Raw genomic sequence first — 13,763 nt, forward strand, 5'->3', positions numbered from 1 at the left:
GAATGCACACTCTTTTCAAGTGCACAATGAACAATCACCAAGAAGACTAGATCATAAAACAAACCTTAACAAATTGAAAAGAATTGAAATCACCCAAAATGTGTTTGCAGATCATAATCAACTAGAAAACAATAATGAGAAGACATATGGAAAATCCCCAAAATCTGGAAATTAAAAAACAAAGAGGAACCCAAGAGAAATTACAAAATATTTTAAATTGAATGGAAAGGAAAATAAAACATATTAAAATTTGATAAAGCTAAAGCAGTGCTCAGAGAGAAACTTATAGCATTACATGGTTAAATATACAATGTAAATACACCCATAGACCTGGGTAGCTCAAGCCACAAATGTGATTCCAAAAGCACCTCAACTTCTTCTGAGAGTTAAATAAAATTATACATATACCTTGTGTAGTCACAAGGTGACTACATAGTAGGTGTTTGTAAACATATGATGAATGAAAGAACAAGAGAACAAACAAATGAATAAACACGCAGGGACTACATAAACAAAACTACAAGTCAGATAACTATGAAGCACTGAAGCACAGTCCTGGATAGCTTTTTCAACTCAATGAAATAACTAAGATTCCATTCCCTTGCTCTCTGGGGCAGTCAACAGCATGAATTTCTCGTAGCAAGAGCTAGAAAGCTACTGAAGCCCTGGTACAACCCTAGTTAATACCTTCTATTAACTGTATCAAAATGCCATGTGTCACAATGGCACTTCCTCTCTATTTAGCAGAAAAACCCACTTAGAAAAAAAGGGCAGCAATTTTTCTCACGCTTACCCACATTTGTTTATAGTCCAATTGAAAGTCACCCAGAATCCCTGGCAGGTCTATGGCCAGCACTTGCCAGTACTTTCATGACAAAGGGGTTCACAGGACATGACTCAATAACTTCAGGTTGCTTAACTCACTTCAGGTTTCCTCATCTTCCTGTAAAAATAAGTTTCTACACAGGTGTCTCCCTTCGCATTGACAAGCATAGAGAGAAGGGAGTAAGAGAGAGAGAAAAGGGACGAGAACCAATACTTATTTACTGAACACCTACGGTCAGCCAAGGCACTTTACACACACTGGTTCATTTAATTTGCTCAACAACTTGTAAAGTAGGAACAACCATTCCCAAAGTACAAAGAGGAGAAGGAGACTGAAATTTAGGTCTTCCCACACCACAGATTCAAAATGGCAAACCTGAACAGTAAACCCCATTAGCAATTTTGTTCAGTTGGGTATGTTACAGAACATTTATTCCATTAACACTGGGACTCAAGTTCTCTAAGTCCCCACCAGTTCTGACCAAGAAACTCTTGAGGATCCTCACTGAACAAGGAACATGCAGAGCTCCAATTTCCAAGCTCCTAGGACCAAAAATAAATCCATGTACATTTGTGCTTCTAAATTCATAGCCTACAATGCCTATCACTTTGTTGTGATGAATGATGCAAAACCTTTAAACCACAAGGGACAGGAACTGAATGCTGTCTCTGTGACTTAACCACACCTACGTTTTACATTTAAGATACCAAGAAAACATTCTTGACTACTTCCTGCAAGATCAGTTGCTTCTGAAATTCTGGCTCAAGCCACAAAAGCCCCCCAACTTCTTTCAGATACATTTTCTCAGTTGAAAAACATTTGATTGCATTTACATGCTCTTCATTAAAATGAATGTGGTAATTATCTGTAGCCAGTGCTCTTTATCAGTTGCTTCTGCAAAACAGTGTATCTCTAATATATTGGGATCTCTAATATAACCTAGAGCAGTGGTTTGACTTTCATTTAAAATTTTTTCAGGGCTTCCCTGGTGGCGCAGTGGTTAAGAATCCGCCTGCCAATGCAGGGGACACGGGTTCAAGCCCTGGGCCGGGAAGATCCCACATGCCGCGGAGCAACTGAGCCCGTGCGCCACAACTACTGAGCCTGTACTCTAGAGCCCGCGAGCCACAACTACTGAGCCCACGTGCTGCAACTACTGAAGCCCACATGCCTAGAGCCCATGCTCCGCAACAAAGAGAAGCCACCGCAATGAGAAGCCCACGCACCGCAACAAAGAGGAGCCCCAGCTCGCCGCAACTAGAGAAAGCCCGCACGCAGCAACGAAGACCCAACGCAGCCAAAAATAAATAAATAAATTTATTTTAAAAATAAATAATTTTAATAAATAAATAAATTTTAAGAATAAATTTTTTTCAGTGCACACTTGTGTAAGCATAAGAGGTGAAAGGAAAAACATGTTAAGTTAAAGTTCAACTATTTTCTTTGCACACCTCAGCAGACTACACCCTTCTTTGTAGTCTACTACCTTAGACCACTAGAGGGTGTCTGACTGACAAGCAGTTCCCCAGAAGATGGTTACCATTTAACAGCATAAACCACAGACAAGCTTTGAAGGTTTGGGGTTTTTTTGTTTTTTAAAGGCATGAAAGTGTTATACATGTATGTTGAAAAAAAAAAGTCATGAAAAATTAGAAAGCCTTATTTAGGATAATAATCAAATGATCAATGAGAAAAATCCCTAGTGCTTTTTTTTAAAATTGGAGTACAGTTGCTTTACAATATTGTGTTAGTTTATACTGTACAGCAAAGTGTATATATGTATACATATACATGAATGTATATACATATACATATATCCCCTCTTCTAAGGATTTCCTTCTCATTTAGGTCACCACAGAGCACTGAGTAGAGTTCCTTGTGCTACACAGTAGGTTCTCATTAGTTGTCTATTTTATACACAGTATCAATAGTGTATATATGTCAATCCCAATTTCCCAAATCATCCCACCCCTAGTGTTTAAAGTGGTCAGCAAGAACCACTGACAACTGTGACAACAGATGACAGATGCCTAGGCAGGCAAGACAATATCTGCAAGTGGGCTGAAAGTCTTTGCTATCCAGGGACCCTGTCATTTAACTCCACAGTCACCACCTCAGTCAAGTAACAGCAACATCTTCTATTACTTATTATTACTGTGTACTCATTACTATGTCCATTTATTGAGTGCCTAATACGTGATCGATAGTGTGCCAGGTATTTTATATACAATTTCCTTGAATCCTAGCCATTCTGCAAAAGAGGTATCAGTATTAGTATGCTCATTTTGCAAGAGGAAATGTGATTACTATATAACTTGACCAAAAGTAACACTGCTGCCATGAAGCAGAAAAGAAATTTAAACTGCACCACTGCTCCTTCTATTGGTGCAACAGTCTGCACAAGTATATATTTTCTCAATGGAACCATACTCTCCACACCTAAAGCACATTTGTACTGTGCTTTAAAAAGCATTTTCATATTAATCATGTATGTCCTCAGTTTATTCTTCCAACAAGCCTGAGATATATGAAAGAATATCTACCACTTAAATATAGCAAAATCAGGCACAGTCCCAGAACCAAAGGATGCAACTGCTCAGCATACAAGAAAGAGAATTTGGCGGAAGTGTCTTTTCTTTGAACAATCTCATTCAACAACACAATTACTCACAGTTGGCAAATTCACAAAAACAGGATCCACTGTTGTGTAAGAAGGTTTCTGACACACAAATAAACTACCCATAACCACATGTGACCTGACACCATAACAAGCTGGAAGCTATTTTGCAATCACAAAAATAGTTTTGGGAATGAAAGTGCAAATGCTAAACTTGGAATGCAAATACTGTTTCAAATTTTAAAAACACATAAAACCTCAGCAATGGAAAGGGTTTTAGAGGCTCAGTCCAACTCTCCCCAGTTGGGGGGGTCTCCTCACCACCTCCATTTGGCACATTTCTGGGGGAGAGGCGTTCACTATCTCCACCATCAACCACTAATACTATTTACTGAGCATCTGTAATGTGCTGAGCATTCTAGATATATTAGCTTCAAATAATTAGATATATAACGACCACAGTGTACAGGAACCATACTTTCTGCCTGCAAACAAGAAAAAATGGGCTTGAGAAACGTGGGGAAAAAAACATTTCCCCATTTTCTGTTTTTTAAAATAAAATTAGAAGTACAAAAATGACTATCTCTGGACTGCGGGATTATAGATAACTTTTCTTTATATTTTTCTATCTTTGCTAGTTTTTAAAATAAATATTTTTTTCCTGACAAGTATTTATTACTTTATTTGGGAAATTTTCAAGCACATACAAAAGGAGTGAGGCTATAATGAACCCCAAATTCCTATCAATTAAGTTCAACACCAATTATCAACACATGGCCAACCCACTTCCCCCTCTATCCCCAGGGAATTTTTTTTTTTTTTTTTTTTTTTGCAGTACGTGGGCCTCTTACTGTTGTGGCCTCTGCCGTTGTGGAGCACAGGCTCCAGATGCGCAGGCTCAGCGGCCATGGCTCACGGGCCCAGCTGCTCCACAGCATGTGGGATCTTCCCGGACCGGGGCACGAACCCATGTCCCCTGCATCAGCAGGCGGACTCTCAACCACTGCGCCACCAGGAAAGCCCCCCAGGGAATTATTTTAAAGCAAATCCCATATATCATTTTATCCAATAAATACTTCAGGTTGTATCTCTAAAATAAGGGCCATGGGGAAGGATGGGGACCACAAAAACATTATCATACCTAAAAAATTAACAATACATATTATTTTTTTAACCAGAAAAATGTATTTTTAAAAAATGAGATATTTAAGGGGAAGAAAGAAGAAAATGCTCAATGGCTTTACTACCTAAACAGCTTACATGACTCAGTTTCACTAAAGAGGTCTGACTGCATGGTTGCCTCTTTAGGCCACAAGAAAAACTGACAAAAATGTTTATTTCTGCTTATAAATGTTTCTGCGGTTTACCTGTTGAGAACTGCTTCCTTGTCTCCCAGACGGCTTTTAATTTTACTTGTCAGATAGTCCAAAAAGAGCGTCCAGATATCCAAACAAGAGAAGTAACCTTCATGAGTAGGCTATGGTGCAAAAGAAATCCAGACAATGAAATTACTTAATGCAACTACTCCTTAGAAACACACCCACCAGTGTTTACATACACCAGAATGCTACAACCATAAGCCTAGGTTCCCTCGGCTTCTTGGTAACCACAGTTGGTGTCTTTTATTCGGTCTTCACGATTGGGCCCTGTTGAACCTAACAAGACAAGGGTACCATGGAACACATCATTAAGGAGATACTGTACTATGCAGGGCAAACCAATTTACAAAATAAGCCGAGCGAACACCTGTTTTAAAGTCTGAGACTGTGATGCGGACAGCTCTTACAGATCATCCAATTCAAATCTGTTTTAGAGAAAAAGAAACTGAGATCCAGAGATATGTTCAAGGTCAGGGGTAGGAACAGGTCCATTTAACCCCAGCCAATGCTCTTTCCACTACATACTATTACAAAACCAAAACTAAGTTTCAGTGGCTCCAAAGTGACAAGTTTACACATTTGAACATTAGGAAAGTAACATCTGCAGTCTTCCTACATAACAGATTGAAAATGAGCTCGTTAAGACTGACCTACAGGCTTTAGCTCATCTGCAAAGTAGATGTGTCAAACAGGCTAATAGCAACCTCTTACCAGGTGTCGATAAGGACAAAGTAAGGAGAAAAGAGCAAGTCTTTGTAGGGTCCTAGTGCCTGGACCACTGCACTGATCAACTTTCTCAAGAGCCTTGAGATTCTATTTCATGCAAAATCCAAGCACTATATTCTCCAACATCTAGTCCTTCTCACACATATTCAGTTTCATCTGTGGCTCCCCAATCCCTTATATATCCACTCAAATTCTTGCTATCTACAAGAACTCTTTGGCTTTACTTGTGATTACTTCATTGAACCACATATTTGATGGCAGGATCAGATATGGAAAGAAATAATACCATCATCTTCTTGAGTCAGTTTCCTTCCATCTCTGGGCCAAAGAAATCCAGAAGTTTACAAGGGCATGTATGGAATCTGTCCAAGAGATAACTACCAATGACGGTGGTGGTGTACCCAGGCTGAGTCTGAGACAGAAAAACTGTAAACTTAAAAAATGTGGCATGGGGCTTCCCTGGTGGCGCAGTGGTTGAGAGTCTGCCTGCCGATGCAGGGGACACGGGTTCGTGCCCCGGTCCGGGAAGATCCCACATGCCGCGGAGCGGCTGGGCCCGTGAGCCATGGCCGCTGAGCCTGCGCGTCCGGAGCCTGTGCTCCGCAATGGGAGAGGCCACAGCAGTGAGAGGCCCGCGTACAGAAAAAAAAAAAAAAAAAAAAAAAAAACGTGGCAGACCCCACTCACAAGCCACAGGGCAGCTCTGGAACTGGACTGCTATGCTACAGCTCAATCAGGACCACTGGCAGGGCCATCCTCAGAACACAAAATGAACCAGAAGAATAAGCAGAAAAAACAATAAGCCGTGTGGAAATAATATGGGTAGCTTGTGGACAGGCACTTGACTTGCAGCCAGGAGATGTAGTCTTGTCCTGGCTTTGGCTTGCTGTGCTTCCAGTAAGGAGGTCACCCAGCCGCCCTTCCTTGCTTTGAAAATAAATACCTACCAGATCCCTCACCAAAAAATATAACTGATCGATGCACGTGGAGGTGCTTTTGAGAAAAGCCACCATATAAATCCAAGTGTTATGGCTATGTCAAAGGAGTTTACAATTATACATGTCTTTCTCATGCGTTTGAATTGAGGATTTACTGTGTGGCTCAAGGCTGGAAAAAAAGTTGGGCAAATACACCCTCTGTAGGACCTGAAACACTACCATTCACATCCATCTCTACAGGCCCCACTGTGAGGCCTTATGCACTGCCCACAGTCTGGCCTTTGACAATTGCTCTGGGCACAGACTGCTAAGGTCATAAAGGCAATACGCTGACTGCACTTTTGGAGTCATACAACTTTGCAGAGCCCTCATGGACCCATTTTTAAAATGTACCCATACTCAGATTTTTTACTTTTCAGATTCCAGGGCTGGTTGGTCACTAAAGATCCTGGCAAGTTCCTTTAAAAAACTAATGATGCTACTCTTCTCTCCAAGTGGTTTGTTTTGATTTGCATAGGTCTATTTGATCTTCACAACAGTCCTGGAAAGCGGAGAGATGTCTTTCTTCCTCCCATTTCACAGACAAAGAAACCAGAAGTCAAGTCATCTGCCCAAGGTGACAAGATAAAGAACAAAAACAGAACTAGACTGTGGATCGTAAGACTCCCCCAGTCCAGACCCTTCCCCCTATGCCATACTATCTCAGGCATGTTTTAAGAAGAAGGGGCAAAATGGAAACTGCAAGACCAAGAAGGAATTGGTAATGATACAGCAAGAGAAGGAGCCGGAAGACAGAAACCATATGTTTATACAGACACCTCAGGGGCTCAGCAGTGGTGGAGGCAAACACCTGGTGAGCACTAGTGGCTGGAGGGACTGTAGCAGGACACTTAGGTGAAAGAAAAACTGCAGGAAAATAAACGGAAGAGAGAAAATGGTTACAGGAAGATACTACCACCATCTTCATCTTATTACTATTCTTTAAAAATATGCTGACCAGGGACTTCCCCTGTGGCGCAGTGGTTAAGAATCCGCCTACCAATGCAGGGGACACGGGTTCGAGCCCTGGTCCGGGAAGATCCCACATGCCGCGGAGCAACTAAGCCCGTGCGCCACAACTACCGAGCCTGTACTCTAGAGCCCGCAAGCCACAACTACTTAAGCCCACGTGCCTGGAGCCCGTGGTCCTCAACAAGAAAAGCCACTGCAATGAGAAGCCTGTGCACCGCAATGAAGAGTAGCCCCCATTCACCGCAACTAGAGAAAGCCCACGCGCAGCAACAAAGACCCAACAGACCCAAAGATTAAATAAATAAATTAAAAAAAAATGTTGACCAGGATTAATATTTCCATGAATTGTAGGAACAAAAGGCAAAGTACACTGAGAATAACCCTCTAAACAAGAGAAAAGACACATTTTCCCACTTTACAGAGAACTTAGCTATGATAAAGGAAGAACATGCTGTTAATGAACAGATGAGAACTTAAAGCTCTCTCTTGACAGCAATTTAATTTCTTATTCTTTTTTTTTTTTTGCGGCATGCGGGCCTCTCACTGCTGTGGCCTCTCCCGTTGTGGAGCACAGGCTCCGTACGCACAGGCTCAGCAGCCATGGCTCACGGGCCCAGCCGCTCCGCGGCATGTGGGATCTTCCCGGACCAGGGCACGAACCCGTGTCCCCTGCGTCGGCAGGCGGACTCTCAACCGCTGCGCCACCAGGGAAGCCCTAATTTCTTATTCTTAAACCTTATCCTAAAGAAATCTTTTACTACCAGCTCCTGGGCCTAGAGTGTGCCCTGCCAGCTTTCTCCCTCCCTGCCTCTCCAGCAAAGGGCAGCTTCCGCCGGAGCCCCTTCCAGGTTCCTGCCCCTCTGGCCAGTGCTCAGAATCGGCTTCTGCCTGCACCTCGAGGCCACCAACCCACACAGCCCAGAGTCTGCACCCAGAAATGCAAGTCCTCACACAGGAGGCCAGCAGAACACAGGGAGCTCAGCTGACAGTGACCCGCTGGTGAGGGAGGAAGACAGAAGCTTGCTGTTTGCCTCATGACCAATCTATCTCTTCCCCCAGTATGTAATTAAAACATATATAAATATATAAAACCACCACTCTCGGTTCAATGGAAAATGAACCCGTAGGATTCTAGTGAAAGAATCACAGAAGATGAATATGGAAAGACCCGAAAGATGCCCACTGCAGTCTATCTCCCTAGGAAATTTAAAAGACTTATCCAAGGACAGAGACCTAACAGAAATAACCAGAGCTCAAACACAGAACTTTTGGGTCCACATCCAAAGAAGGAAGCATCAGACATGCATACTTCAAAGCACTTTTTAGCTTTCTTCTACACCACGTATACTAAAAAGGTCCCATTTTACACAGGGAGCAAAATCGGAAGACGGTTCATTCCGTTTGCCAAACAAACCCTTCCTTCTGCCCCCAGCACTGGCTCCTTATCTCTCGTTCGTTTCTGCTGCACTTATTCAAAGGTATCTATCAAATCCTTCCTTTTTTCCTGGTCCCCTTTAAGATTTCTCCAGATCCATCTCAAATCTCTCCCACTTCTGATGCTTCTCTCCTACATCCTCACCCTCCTATATCTCATCACCTCTTCTATCCCTTCTTAGGCCTAGTGAGATCAGCGTGCTTCCTTCTTGCTCTGCACTCACCGGCCCCTCTATCAGACATCGGCCCCTCTATCAGACATCGTGTCACTTCTTTAACCTTTGATCCTCCTCCTCCATCCGCACCCTTCCAAATCCCCTTTTACATACACACACCCCTCCCAGCCTCCACCCTTACCTCTCCTCTAGCCTCATTAAGTTACAACATCAGTGATTGAAACAACCAAAAAAGACTGCTTGTAAAATCAGATGCCCTCACTGACCCAGCAGTTTCATTCCTGGTAATATACCAACATACACAGAAAGAGCTACGTATGTACATCAAAAGGCAGACACAGGAATATTCACTGCAACATAATTCATGACCACCAAAAACTGGAAGTGGCCCAAATCAGCACTGGAGTGGCTTTTCTAATGACTTCCTATAAAACAATGAGAACAAACTACTGCCACACACAACACAGATGAAGCTCACAAACATAATGTTGAATGAAAAAAGTCAGACAAAACAAATCTACATTGTATGCTTCCATTTAGAGAAGTTCTAAAACAGGCACAACTCATCTGGGATATTAAAGTCAGGTCTGGGGTTACTTCTGGGGAGGATGTGGTGGGGAGTGATGAAGGACATGAGGGGATTTCTGGGGGTGCTGGTAATGTTCTACTTCTTGACTTCGGTGGTCACATGTCTTGTTCGTTTTGGGAAAACTCACGAAGCTACACATGTATGATTTATGTGCTTTTCCATACGTGTATGATAGTTCAACAAAAAGCTTTTTTGGGGGGAGTGGGGGGGGCTACACTGCAATGCTTGCAGGATCTCAGTTCCTCGACCAGGGATTGAGCCCGGACCACACCAGTGAAAGCCCCGAATCCTAACTACTAGGCCGCCAGGGAGCTCCCCAAAAAGCTTATTTTAAAAAGACACACAGGGGCTTCCCTGGTGGCGCAGTGGTTGAGAGTCCGCCTGCCGATGCAGGGGACACGGGTTCGTGCCCTGGTCCGGGAAGATCCCACATGCCGCGGAGTGGCTGGGCCCGTGAGCCACGGCCGCTGAGCCTGCGTGTCCGGAGCCTGTGCTCCGCAACGGGAGAGGCCACAACAGTGAGAGGCCCGTGTACTGCACAAAAAAAAAAAAAAAAAAAAAAGACACACAAATGGGCACAAGTGATAGGGCATGACAGAAATGTTTAAAACTGGACTCTGATGATGGCTGCACAAGTCTATAAATCTACCGAACATCACTGAATTGTACAATTACAATGGGTGAATTGCACAGTAAGTAAATGTTATCTCAATAAAGCTGCTAAAATATATATAGAAACAAAAAATACTGAGTCATCAGAATGTAAATTCAGTGAATGCAAGGACTTTGTTTACAAGGGTTATAGGCCTCACTCCTGGAACACAACAGAAGCTCAAAAAACGTTTGCTGAATGGGGGAAACAACTGGATCCACCAAAACTGAACTCTTGAGAACTTCACTATTTACAATGTCCTTGTGGGTAGTCTTAGTGACAGCTACAGACTAGAACTAAAGGCCCTAACGTCAGACTTTTTCTATATTTTGCTTCTTCAACATAACAGTGATTAAGAGCAGACTCTATCTGGCTCCACCGCTTACTGTATGACCCTCAGCAAGTTATCTTTGTGCCTCAGTTTCTTTATCTGTAAAATGGGGATGATAATAATACCTACCTCATAGGGTTGTTATGAAGGATAAATGTGTTAATCTTCATATAGTAAGCACTATATAAATGTTTGACAAATAAAATAAAGAAGTTCTTTCTCCTGAAAATAACAAAGTAGACATTTTGAGTGGCAAGAGAGAGACATGGGCAGTTCCAGTGCTTTACCTGATGAAATGTGTACTTGAACAAAAGTGTCAAAAACTCCACCACAGGGAACTGGGAGTAGGACTCGATTCGTCTTAGGTGAACACTCACAAAGAGCCGCAGAAAGTCAGTAAACTTCTCAATGTAGCTAAAGAAGACAAGAAGACAAAAGGTGACAATGAGAAACTCGGCCACCTCCCTAGAAGAGAACTCAAATTCAATCCAAATTTCTTTCAGTACAAAACTATACAGATTTATAACAAATATATTTTCAGTTAAAAATATAAAGGCCTGCAACAATTACCTACAGGTCAGGCAACCCTTCATTCCATTACCACCTGAAACATAGCAGAAAAGCAACTTTAATCCTCAGACACTATCTAGGTAAGGCATCTTATAAGCTAGCGTCCTCATATTTTCTAACTCAGTGTTATGACCCAATTAAAGTGAAAGGAAATGGTACTCAAAAGGTCCATGGGCAGATGATCTGTCATTTCAATGTGGCAAGTCTGGAGGGCTGGTTTTCTTTGCTAGGAGGCCAAAATATTAAAACGAATGTGCTAAAAACCCAAAAATCAAAACAAGGCTATAGGAAAGGGATGGCATCCAGGTAAGATATATTCAGTCTTGCAACCTAATGTTCATGTTTTTTCCCCACCCTCTGGCTCCTGGTGCTAATTAAACATAGCACGTCCCAATCCATTCTAAAAGTGATGTCAAATCTAAGGAAGGAGGACTGTTAGAGCTGGACAAGACTCAAGGACAATTTACTGATGCATCATTTTAGAGATGAAGCCCAGAGAGATAAAGTGACTGGCCCAAGGTCACTCAGCCAGCTCACAGAAGAATGGGACTACCATCTACTCCCAATCCAGTGCTCTTTCTTTTCACATCACAGTGAATTCCCAATTCATTTGTATTCAAATATCATTTCACAGAAGAGTGTGGGTCACAGCTGCAAGGATAAGATATTTTTGTTATTGAATACACAGCACATCATCACTCTCACATTTCAGAAACTGTCATTTTAAGCTCCTAAATACCAAAAGGTGATTAGAAAATGAGATGGGCATACCTCCATAAACCACATTTCAGAGACAGATTAAAAAAGATAAAAGATACACTGGGCCTTAGCCAAATATTGAATGATGGTTAAAAGCAATTCTGAAACTCCTAACTGCAAAAAGCTGTGTTTTTTTTTTTTTTTAAAGCAAAGATGTATGAGATAATAAAGGGGAAGAAGACTACTCCTCAGAAGAGCAAAACTGGCCCATAAATAAAACGTCCCATATTGTTTCTGGGACCTAGCACCCTGAGGGTGGCCAATCTGTGTGGCCGCCACACACAGGTAAGCTTATTTGCAGCTTAAAAAAATAATAATAATTTGTTTGATAAGGATCATGGGGTCAAATACTTGAAAAACAGTAAGGCACTAATCAACTGTTTTTAGAGATAGGAAAGTACAAAAAAACTTCTCTGAGGCCTTCAATCACTAATACTCAAGAGCAGGAACTCCTCATTCCTCGCTCAGCCTATTACACATTTTTATGTGGTTATTCAAAGACATCAACCAGTTTGCTGCTCTTTAGGAAGATGCACTCAATTCCCTACCACCCATTAAAGAATAAGGAGAAGTCATGGGTCAAATACCACACAATCTCAATTTTATTTGAATCTCCAACCCAATTTTTTTAAAGAATACAAGCAAGACTGTTCAGTAGCTAAAACTCCAATTTTATTTCACCTCATTTTCTTTCCCTTGCCCACCTTCTGGTACAGGTGCTAATGAGCAGTAGAAAGTTAGAAAAAAAGGCAGTAGAGGAGAAGAGAGGAAGAAACCTGGTTAAGCAGCTCCTAAACAACTGAGAATGGACTTAGCTGTTTAGAATTAGTGGTAAGGGACCCAAGAGCCAGGAAGCAAGCACACAGTGTTGTTCATGTCACCTTTCTGCTTCCAGGCACCTCTCAGCTTTCACAGGGCAATAGGAAGCATAGGATTAAAATATAAAACCAAGAGCACAAAAGTTACACGTAACAAAATCAGAACACAGATCATCCATGATGACATTTTTATACCACCCAAATGTAAGCCATAACAAACATTACACCACAGTAAAAGTCAGAACAACTGATATCTGATGGTTGGTACAAGCAGTTGGGTTACTGTTGTGATTTTTTTAAACATATGAAAATACAGCCTTTCTTAACCAAAGCTAGAAAGGATATAAACATATAAGCTGTGTGTCTCAATGCTGATGTTTTTGAATTCAAATAGGAAGCTATTACCAAATAATGAAAAATAAAACCAACATATTACCATATCAGATTATGAGTTCTTTTGTGATTATACAAAGAAAATTTCACACAAAGCTTGTTTACAATGAACCAAACCAAAATAATCTCATGTATCAATTTTTTCAACTTTAGAATAACTTATTAAAATTGCTAAATTTAGAAAGCAGTAAAACTGTCTTAACTTTAGGCACCTGACTTTATATCCTGCTGCTTACTCTAAAGAAAAAGAAATGGCTTAACTCTGTATAGCTTAACAACAAAAACAAGCCAAGGAAAATTGATGAAAATACTAACAACTTTTGCTGCCAGGCAATCTATAAATATTTACTAATTCAATACAATTTATCTGTTTGAAAGTCTCTGAACAGTCAACATAATGTTCTTAATATAAGCTTCCAATTTTCCCTTTTGTTTTTACACAGCAGTAGCATCATATTAATGAAAGCTGTAAGATACATAAATGACATCATCTGTAAGGGAAATATAAATGAGACCATGCCTCAGCATACTGTGGGACCATCTG

At 41.4% G+C, this 13,763-nt stretch overlaps 1 protein-coding gene across 3 annotated transcripts in view; it reads right to left on the reverse strand.

Annotated features, from left to right (window-relative positions):
- The window catches only part of XPO6 (exportin 6), a 107,364-nt gene that overhangs the window by 37,221 nt on the left and 56,380 nt on the right, over positions 1 to 13,763 (reverse strand). For all 3 annotated transcript variants that reach the window (XM_060031970.2, XM_060031969.2, XM_060031968.2), the window contains exons 8-9: positions 10,967 to 11,093; positions 4,811 to 4,920 (exon numbers count right to left, since the gene is read on the reverse strand). In XM_060031970.2, coding sequence (XP_059887953.1) covers positions 4,811 to 4,920; positions 10,967 to 11,093 — 237 coding nt within the window. The remainder of the gene's footprint in view (positions 1 to 4,810; positions 4,921 to 10,966; positions 11,094 to 13,763) is intronic.

The sequence above is a fragment of the Delphinus delphis genome, chromosome 15 (assembly GCF_949987515.2).
Source record: "Delphinus delphis chromosome 15, mDelDel1.2, whole genome shotgun sequence".
NCBI classification, from domain to species: Eukaryota; Metazoa; Chordata; class Mammalia; order Artiodactyla; family Delphinidae; genus Delphinus; species Delphinus delphis.